General features: G+C 46.6%; 1 protein-coding gene across 1 annotated transcript in view; it reads left to right on the forward strand.

The window, feature by feature from the left end:
• EDEM2 (ER degradation enhancer, mannosidase alpha-like 2) overlaps nt 1-9,866 on the forward strand; it is a 35,531-nt gene extending 25,665 nt beyond the window's left edge. The window contains exons 8-10 of the mRNA XM_011929214.1: nt 539-683; nt 6,510-6,631; nt 9,298-9,866. Of these exons, the coding sequence (XP_011784604.1) occupies nt 539-683; nt 6,510-6,631; nt 9,298-9,798 (768 nt within the window). The 3' untranslated portion in view covers nt 9,799-9,866. The remainder of the gene's footprint in view (nt 1-538; nt 684-6,509; nt 6,632-9,297) is intronic.
• Nucleotides 9,867-10,670: the final 804 nt, after the last annotated feature.

The following is a 10,670-nucleotide window of genomic DNA, read 5'->3' on the forward strand; positions in this document are numbered from 1 at the left end:
CCACCCACCTCGGCCTCCCAAAGTGCTGGGATTACAGGTGTGAGCCACCGTGCCCGGCCGAGGCGAGAGGATCTCTTGAGCCCAGGAGGTGAAGGCTGTAATGAACCATGATTGTGCCACTGCACTCCAACCTGGGTGACAGAGCAAGACCCTGTCTCAAAAACAAAAACAAAAATGGTTATCTTTTGGGGGTGTGGTGGTGGGAGTGAGACTTAGCACGAACTTTTCTCTATTCTTAGACTTTTGAACTGGCTGGCTGAATTCCAGAACTGTTAGTAGCTGACAATGACTCTGAAGATTTAGGGACTTAACATACAATCTCTGTTCCTTCCAACAATGTATGAGATAGGTGGTGTATGTTACGTCTTATAGATGAGGCTCGGAGAAGTCCAGTACCTGGCTCAGCACTGAGTAACTGGCAGACTCGGATTGATTCAAGGCCTTTTTGGCCCCACAGATTTTACTTTGTCTTTCTTAAGGTCGTCTGTAGGGTTTCATGCCTGTTGTCTACCTGCCTAATAGCCACTTTCTCTCACAGAGCCTCATTGGAGACATTGACAATGCCATGAGGACCTTCCTTAACTACTACACCGTATGGAAGCAGTTTGGGGGGCTCCCGGAATTCTACAACATTCCTCAGGGATACACAGTGGAGAAGCGAGAGGGCTACCCACTTCGGCCAGGTGAGCAGGCTCTCTGGCTTGTCATCTGCCCGCAGGCTCTGGTTCCTGAAACCCCAAATCCCCTCTACAAGGCTCCATGCTCCACAACTGCCCACAAGTTCATTTTTTTCCATCTGTTCCTTCCAGTGGCTCTGGGCGGTTTTCTTCCTAGGAGTTAATTATCCCCATGTTTTCAGATACGGAAACTGAGGCCTAGTGGGATGAAATGGCTCGCCTCTGGTTCTTAAGTGTAGGAGCTAGGCCTGGAACCCAGGACTCCTAACTAAATTGCAAGCTCTTTCTTTTTTATTTTTATTTTTTTGAGATGGAGTTTTATTTGCTCTTGTTGCCCAGGCTGGAGTGCAATGGTGTGATCTTGGCTCACTGCAACCTCTGCCTCCTGGGTTCCAGCGATTCTCCTGCCTCAGTCTCCTTGAGTAGCTGGGATTACAGGCATGAGTCACCATGCCCAGCTAATTTTGTATTTTTAGTAAAGACGGGGTTTCACCATGTTGGTCAGGCTGGTCTTGAACTCCCAACCTCAGGTGATCCACCCATGTTGGCCTCCCAAGGTGCTGGGATTACAGACATGAGCCACCGCGACTGGCCCAGTATGCTCTTTCAAATCAGGAAATGAGTGAGAAGGAAAAGGCCAAGGTTGACTCCTTTTGAGCTCCTGCCATCAGGAGTTCAGAAGTGTAGGCAAACTTCCTAAGTCCATGGGTCAGATAAATTATGCTTACGTGTATGGAATGTTAGAGCCGTGGCACGGACCTTAGGAATTACCTAGTCTCTTCCACCTCCCCATTTGCAGCTCAGAATCAAGCAAAGGACTATATTTGAGACACTCTCTTAGGTTCCTTTCTAGCCCTGATGTCCTCTGATTCACTTCAGGGAAGCTGAAAATTGTGAGGAGGGGAAGAAAAAGGGGGACAAAGGAAGGAAGCTTAGTCAGCATGCATAGTCATCCCCCACCCCAAAATAGGCTATGAGCCCATTGTCTTAGACACTTCCCACTTTCCCACCTGAATTGCCTTTCAGCCATGGGACAGGCCTTCCTAGTGGCTTCTACTTCTGCTGCCTTCTTCTACCTCATTTCCTTCCTCTTCTAACTCAAATGATTATGTGGGAGGTGTAGAGGGTTCCAGGAGAGGGAATAAAGAGCTAATTAGTCACTTTTGACTCCTTAGAGGCCACTGCTACTGATGTTTCCCATGCATTCGTTCTCATGGCATATTTTTAAAACAAGAAACTCAGCCGGGCGCAGTGGCTCACGCCTGTAATCCCAGCACTTTGGGAGGCCAAGGCAGGTGGATCACCTGAAGTCAGGAGTTTGAGACCAGTCTGGCCAACATGACGAAACCCCATCTCGACTAAAAATACAAAATTAGCCGGGCATGGTGGCACGCGCCTGTAATCTCAGCTACTTGGGAGGCTGAGACAGTAGAATCACTTGAACCCAGGAGGTGGAAGTTGCGGTGAGCCAAGATCATGCCATTGCACTCCAGCCTGGGCAAAAAAGAGCAAAACTCAATCTCAAAATAAATAAATAAATAAATTATAAAAATAAGAAGCTCTGAGAAGGTATCATATCTAGTGTTTGTTACCAACAGATAAAGATCAGGGTTTGGGACTAAATGTAAGACATAGGCTTGCACAATCCTAGAGGGAACTTGAGAGTTGTTCTAATTGGAATCTTCCTAATATGACCCTGTCAAGTAGTTATCTAGTTTTTGCTTACTTTCCATGAGTGACAAGTGACAAGGAGCCTGCTACTTAACAGAGGCAACCTTGCTCCATTTGCAGGACAGGCTGGCAGGAAGGCATTCATGGAAAGTAAGACACTACTGGCCAGATGAAGTGGCTCATGCCTGTAATCCCAGCACTCTGGAAAGATAAGGCAGGAGGATCACTTAAGCCCAGGAGTTCAAGATCAGCGTGGGCAACATAGTGAGACCTTGTCTCTATGAGAAATAAGAATAAATTAGCCAAGAGCGGTGGTGCATGCCTGTAGTCCCATCTCAGCTACCTGGGAAGCTCAGGTGGGAGGATCACTTGAGCCCAGGAGGTCGTAGCTGCAGTGAGCTGTGATTGCGCCACTGCAGTCCAGCCTGAGGTGATGGAGTGAGACCCTGTCTCAAAAAAAAGAAAAAATATAAGGCACCACTGTCAGGAATCCAGGAGTGCCTTAATCCAGTCATCCCTCCTACCCCAAAACAATGGCAAATAGGAGATAAGGACTACCCTTTCACTAGATTTGCCAGATCCCTATACTCTCATATATGTCTCTGATCAGCAGTGTTGGAGCACAGAGCCTATCCTAAAGGCCTCTGCAGGTTTTTGCCTCCCTGTAAGTCCAAATATGAACTTTGGGCTGTCACCTTCCTCTAGAGCAGGGATCCCCAGCCCCCAGGCTATGGACCGGTATGAGTCCGTGGCCTGTTAGAAACCAGGCCACACAGCAGGAGGTGAGCGGCGTGTGAGCAAGCGAAGCTTCATCTGTATTTGCAGCCGCTCCTCATCGCTCACATTGCTGCCTGAGCTCTGCCTCCTGTCAGATCCGTGGCAGCATTAGATGCTCATAGGACCATGAACCCTATTGTGAACTGCGTATGTGAGGGATCTAGGTTGTGTGCTCCTTATGAGAAGCTGATGCCTGATGATCTCTCACTATCTCCCATCACCCCCAGATGGGGCTGTCTAGTTGCAGGAAAACAAGCTCAGGGCTCCCACTGATTCTATATTATGGTGGATTGTGTAATTATTTCATTATATATTACAACGTAATAATAATATAAATAAAGTACACAATAAATGTGGTGTGCATGAATTATCCCAAAACCATTCCCTACAACCCCAGTTCGTGGAAAAATTGTCTTCCACGAAACTGGTCCCTGATGCCAAAACAGTTGGGGACCACTGCTCGACAGAGCTGGCCAGATGCACAGGAAAGTAAAGCAATAACTAACATGCTTAGGAGGCCCACATGTGAGGAGAGAAGCGCAATGGCTGGTCATGAGGGCACTGGCCCCACCAGCTGCTAGAAACAGAAGAGGGCTGGGTGCGGTGGCTCACGCCTGTAATTCCAGCACTTTGGGAGGCCAAGGCGGGTGGATCAACTGAGGTCGGGAGTTCGAGACCAGCCTGACTAATATGGCGAAACCCCGTCTCTACTAAAAATACAAAAATTAGCTGGATGTGGTGGCATGTGCCTGTAGTCCCAGCTACTCAGGAGGCTGAGACAGGAGAATTGCTTGAACCTGGGAAGCAGAGGTTACAGTGAGCAAGATCATGCCATTGCACTCTAGCCTGGGTAACAGCAAAACTCGCTCTCAAAAAAAAAAAAAGAAGAAGCACAAAAAAGAAGCAGAAGAGGAGGCCTCTCATGAGAGCACTGTCTTTTCTGCCTTTGAACACACAGAATGTGTTCATCTGGTAGTGAGTGTACCTTAGTCTGTGCCTTAGAATATGAGCAATTAGATTAGCAATTGTCTAGAGGCCTGTGAGGAGAGAGGAGGAGGAGGAAGTAAGAGAGAACTGGGAAGATAGGCAAAGACCTTTTCTCTAAAATAAGAACTAGAGGTTGGGTGCAGTGACTCACGCCTGTTATCTCAACACTTCAGGAAGCCAAGGCGGGCGGATGACTTCAGGTCAGGAGTTTGAGACCAGCCTGGCCAACATGGCGAAACCCTGTCTCCACTAAAAACATAAAAATTAGTTGGACGTGGTGGCACACGCCTGTAATCCCAGTTACTCAGGAAGCTGAGGCACAAGAATCCCTTGAACCTGGGAGGCAGAGTTGGAGTGAGCGGAGATCACGCCATGGCACTTCAGCCTGGGTGACAGAGCAAGACTCTGTCTCAAAAAATAATTAATTAAATAAAATAAGAACTAGAGTTTGCAGCAATAAGCCAAAAGGGAGAGAAGCACTGATCAAGCCCAGGTGGAAACAGGACAGGAGAAGGTCGGGGAGATGATGGTATAGAAAGGGGACAGGGATTCTTCTCTCTCTTAGAAAAGATGGATGAAGGCTGGGCGCGGTGGCTCAAGCCTGTAATCCCAGCACTTTGGGAGGCCGAGACGGGCGGATCACAAGGTCAGGAGATCGAGACCATCCTGGCTAACACGGTGAAACCCCATCCCTACTAAAAAAAATACAAAAAACTAACCAGGTGAGGTGGCGGGCACCTGTAGTCCCATCTACTTGGGAGGCTGAGGCAGGAGAATGGCATAAACCCGGGAGGCGGAGCTTGCAGTGAGCTGAGATCCAGTCACTGCGCTCCAGCCTGGGCGACAGAGCGAGACTCCGTCTCAAAAAAAAAAAAAAAAAAAAAAAAAAAAAGAAAAGATGGATGAAGCAGAAAAACATATTGAGCTGAAGCCACCCTTGAAGTCAACTCTGCAATAGTTCTTCAGGTATTTGAAAGCAATAAACATGTTTTTTTTGGATTTCCTTTTCTCTAGAATAAATATTCTCATCTGGACCCACTCCTGTTGGCTAATATTCATCTTAAGATAGAGCTCGTGTCTTAACATCAAATTCCAGTTGTGGCATAGAATTGGGCAAGACAAAACATCACTTTCTTCTGGGCACAGTGAACTGATTGACCACATCTTTGTTAGAATGATGGTTTGGTGGTTTATTTTATTTTTTTTATTTTTATTTTTTTAGATAAGGTCTCACTCTTGTCACCCAGGCTGGAATGCCGCAGTGGCTTAATCATGGCTCATTGCAGCCTCAAACTCCTGGGCTCAAGTGATCCTCCTACCTCAGCCTCCTGAGTAGCTAGGACTACAGGTGCATGCCACACCCAGCTAATTATTTTTATCTTTTGTAGAGACAAGATCTCGCTATGTTGCCCAGGCTAGTCTCAAACTCCTAGGCTCAAACTATCCTCTTACCTTGGATTCCCAAAGCACTGGGATTACAGGCATGAGCTACCCTGCCTGGTCTGCTCTTGGATATCTCAGCCTTTTCTTTTGACCTATCCTATCTCAGAAAGAGCCTTATGATGCCAGGTTCTTACTCTTTTTTTTTTTTTTGAGACGGAGTCTTGCTCTGTTGCTCAGGCTGGAGTGCAGTGGTGTGATCTCGGCTCACTGCAACCTCCGCCTCCCAGGTTCACGCCATTCTCCTGCCTCAGCCTCCTGAGTAGCTGGGATCACAGGTGCCTGCCACCATGCCCGGCTAATATTTTGTGTTTTTAGTAGAGACGGAGTTTCACCGTGTTAGCCAGGATGGTCTCAGTCTCCTGACCTCATGATCCCCCTGCCTCGGCCTCCCAAAGTGCTGGGATTACAGACACAAGCCACCGCACCCGGCCCCTTACTCTTCTTTTGCATTTTAGAATTAGGTTAGACTCTGAGTGACAGGAAAAAAAAATAGTAGCTTAATTAGGATAGAAATTTATTTATCCCTCATGTTTTGGGCTTATATGGCTCGCCATGGTGTCCTTAATCCCACCTAGCTGTTAGAATAGTTGTTAGTGTTGGCAGCCAGGCAGCCTGTGCTTAGCAAAGTTAGGAATCCTGCTACTAAGGAGGAAGGGGGGAACAGATACTGGGAAATAGGCAACAATCTCTGCCACCTTCTCTACCCCAGAACCTGGCCACCTTTCTCTTCTTGGGGTGGGAGTCACTGGTCAGCCTTAATGCTGGTCTCCACTGAACTTCAAGCTTTGGGTATACTGGCTCTGAAACTCAGCGTTGGATGAGGTATCCTGTGTTCCTACTAGTTGGGGCCTTATGGACAAGATATGGAGGGGAGTAGTCCCTCACTGCCCTAAGAGGCCCCAGGCCATCTCTGTGCAGCCACTGAGTGAGGAGGGTCTACTTTGGACTTTGCAGAACTTATTGAAAGCGCAATGTACCTCTACCGTGCCACGGGGGATCCCACTCTCCTAGAACTCGGAAGAGATGCTGTGGAATCCATTGAAAAAATCAGCAAGGTGGAGTGCGGATTTGCAACAGTAAGTGTTTCCATGGCCCCAAGACTGGGAAGAGTCTCCTCTTGCTGCTAAGAAGCCTCTTTAAGGGTAGAGCTTTGGGAGTTCTGATATATCAGCACTAGAAGAGACCTTGGAGATATACATAATGCTTGTATTTTACAGATGGCAAGACCAAAGAACAGTGAAGCTTAAGTGCCTTGCTAAAGATCTCACAGCTAGTAGAGGTAGAGCTAGGATTAGTTCCTTGGGATCTTGACCCAGGCCCTTGGCATTCCTCCCACAGCAGAGATCCTTGATCTGTTTGAGTAGGTGACATTGAAAAGGTGAGTTTAGCGAAAAGTTTTGTGAGACACTAAAATAGATTTTAAGGGGAATCCAGAGTCCCATAGCCCTATATTCAAACCTGGGACTCCTTAACAAAGCAGTCCTACTTAGTCTCACAGATATTTATTGAATGTCTTTCACATGTCAGGCACTCTCCAGGCCCAAGGGTTATAGCAGAGGCCCTGCTCTCATGGAGCTTACGTTTTAATGAGAAAAAACCATGAATATGTATCGGGTAGACAGAAGGCCAGTGTGGCTGGAGTGGAGCAAGCAAGGAGAAATGTGGGAAGAGATAAGGTCCCAGAGGTAGGCAGGGGCTAGATCACATAGGCCTTTGTGTAAGCCACAGGAAAGAGTTTGGATTTTTTTCTACTTGGAATGTGAAGCCTTGGTAGGATTTACAGCAGAGTAGTGACATGATCTGATTTGTACTTTAGAAAGATCGCTCTGGCTGCTCTGTGGAGAATAGATTGAAAGGGTCGAAGGTGAGAGCCATCTCACATCCATACTGGACCCAAGCAGGCAAGATATAAATACAGATGTAGAAGAAAATAGTCTAGAAGAAAATTCCCCGAAAAGCCTACAGAGTTGGTATTGGGGTATGGAAGTCAAAACAACAACAAAACACTTATTTTGCAAAATTTTGTAATGTGATTATATTCTCTAAGTAAAATGTAGATATGTGTAGGGGAAGAGAGAAGACCTACATGTGGAAGGGAAAAAATAAACCCCTGATATGATTTGGCTTCTAATATGCTGTATTATGTGAAAAACCAAAATGATAAGCCCACTGGGGCCTTCCTAGGAATGCTGGGCTCCTTTCCATAAATATGAAGCCCTTTGGAGGTCTTCCATGGTGAATGATGGGAACAGGCATCTGACCTTTGTCAAACAGGGCAAGGAAATAATAGTCTTGATACATCAAGACCATATTTGAGTCATATTTTTAAATGTAAGAGTTCACTGAGAATGTTTTGTTTAGAAGTACTACTAATTCTGAGAAGCTAAAATAAATATTTGTAGCAAATAATCTTAGTCATCCATGCCTGAACACTCAACTGAAATTCTCTAAGACTCCTTACTAAAACAATGTCAATAGTTTTCATCAACAGCAGTTGAACCTAGTAAGTTTCGATACTTTGGGTCTGAGTGGAGAAAAAAAGACCCCTTATTAGTTGCTTACAAAAACTTGGTAATTGGCCAGGCGCAGTGGCTCAGGCCTGTAATCCCAGCACTTTTGGAGGCCAAGGCATGTGGATCACAAGGTCAGGAGTTCAAGACCAACCTGGCCAACATGGTGAAACCGCGTCTCTACTAAAAATACAAAAAAAAAAATTAACCGGGTGTGGTGGCATGTGCCTGTAATCCCAGCTACCCTGGAGGCTGAGACAGGAGAATTGCTTGAGCCCGCGAGGCGGATGTTACAGTGAGCTGAGACTGTGTCATTGCACTCCAGCCTGGGCGACAAAGTGAAACTCCATCTGAAAAAAAAAATAAAAAATAAAAAAACTTGGTAATCATCTGAATGCCCTTCCAGGGAGGATTAGCTAAGTAAATGGTGATCTATTTTCTCGATGGAGTACTATGCCATCATTAAAAGAGACAATTAGCTCTCTGTTTATAGTCACAAAAAGGTGGGATAAAGGGGATAGGAGATTGTCGTGTCATAGAGGAAGGTTAGTGGAGACATTTCTGGTGAGGAAGCATTTGAGCAGAGACCTGAAGGAAGGGAGGGAACAAGCTATGGGGGAAACTGGAGGCAGAGTGCTTCAGGCAGAAAGAACCACAGATGCAAAGAGCCCGAGGCAGGAGGGTGCTGTGCTAGCTCAGGATAGAAAGTCAGCAGCTGGAGCTCTTAGAGTGGTAAGAGGTGAGGGCAGGGAGGGAACAGGGGCCAGGTCATGACTTCCATTTTTATCCTGCATGAAATGGAGGGTTCACAGAAAGTTTTGAGTAGAGAATTGACGGGAAGATTTATGCTATACATATACTGTAGGGGCTGGGCGTGTGTCTCACGCCTGTCGTCCTGGTACTTTGGGAGGCCAAGGTAGGAGGAGTTGCTTGAACCCAGGGATTTGAGACCAGCCTGGGCAACATGGTGTGAGACTCTGTCCCTATTTTTTAAAATAGTGTGTATATATAAACTGCAGAGGTAAGGATGGAGGCTGGAAGCCCGTTTGGAAGCTGATGTGATAATCCAGGTGAGATGACGGTGGCTTGGGAAAGAGTGAAGTTCTGAAAAGTTCCGTGATTTGCTCCCAGGCCCTCAGCTGCTTTGTGGCAGAACAGGAGTTCTTAAGGAATTGCCTGACCCTTACCAAATTGTGATGGTATTCAACTTGCTTCCTTCTCCCACATGTCAGATCAAAGATCTGCGAGACCACAAGCTGGACAACCGCATGGAGTCCTTCTTCCTGGCCGAGACTGTGAAATACCTCTACCTCCTGTTTGACCCAACCAACTTCATCCACAATAATGGGTCCACCTTTGACACGGTGATCACCCCCTATGGGGAGTGCATCCTGGGAGCTGGGGGGTACATCTTCAACACAGAAGCCCACCCCATCGACCCTGCCGCCCTGCATTGCTGCCAGAGGCTGAAGGAAGAGCAGTGGGAGGTGGAGGACTTGATGAGGGAATTCTACTCTCTCAAACGCAACAGGTCGAAATTTCAGAAAAAGACTATGAGTTCGGGGCCATGGGAACCCCCAACAAGGCCAGGAATACTCCTCTCACCTGAAAACCATGACCAGGCAAGGGAGAGGAAGCGTGCCAAACAGAAGGTCCCCCTTCTCAGCTGCCCCAGTCAGCCCTTCACCTCCAAGTTGGCATTACTGGGACAGGTTTTCCTTGACTCCTCATAACCACTGGATAATTTTTTTATTTTTATTTTTTTGAAACTAAACTATAATAAATTGCTTTTGGGTATCATGTTTTGGTTATCACATTTTACATATTGGGCTATTTCATGAGATTTCATTCAAAGAAAAGATTGGTGGCTATGGGCAATTGTGAACCTAGTTAATTTTCTCATGCTGCTGGAGAAAAGGCTAAATGCAATTAGCTGGCTCCAAAGATCCCAGGGATTGATAGTTGAATCTCCCTTCCTTTTCTGGTGTCTTTGCGGAAAGTGTTGTCATAAATGTATTTCTTTGTTAGTTCTTGCTCCAACATGTGCTTCTTACTTTTTTTTTTTTTTTTTTGAGACAGAGATTCGCTCTGTCGCCCAGGCTGGAGTGCAGTGGCGTGATCTTGGCTCACTGCAACCTCCACCTCCCAGGTTCAAGCGATTCTCCAGCCTCAGCCTCCTGAGTAACTGGAGCTACATGTGTGCGCCACTGCATCTGGCTAAATTTTTTTTTTTTTAATTTTTAGTAGAGATGGGGTTTCACCATGTTGGCTGGGCTGGTCTCGAACTCCTGACCTCAGGTGATCCACTGGCCTCAGCCTCCCAAAGTGCTGGGATTATGAGCATGAGCCACCATGCCCGGCTGCTTCTTACTCTTTAGTTGACTCATCTATCCACCTGTCCTTCCAAGCAACAAAGATTTATTAAGCACCTTTTTTTCTTTTGAGACAGGGTCTCCCTCTGTCACCCAGGTTGGAATGTAGTGGCATGATCATGGCTCACTGCAGCCTCGACCTCCCAGGCTCAAGTGATCCTCCCATCTCAACCTCTGGAGTAGCTGGGACCACAGACACACACCACTATAATTTGCCTGATTTTTTAAAAAAA

This window comes from Colobus angolensis, unplaced genomic scaffold (assembly GCF_000951035.1).
Source record: "Colobus angolensis palliatus isolate OR3802 unplaced genomic scaffold, Cang.pa_1.0 Scaffold8, whole genome shotgun sequence".
In the NCBI taxonomy this organism is placed as follows: domain Eukaryota; kingdom Metazoa; phylum Chordata; class Mammalia; order Primates; family Cercopithecidae; genus Colobus; species Colobus angolensis.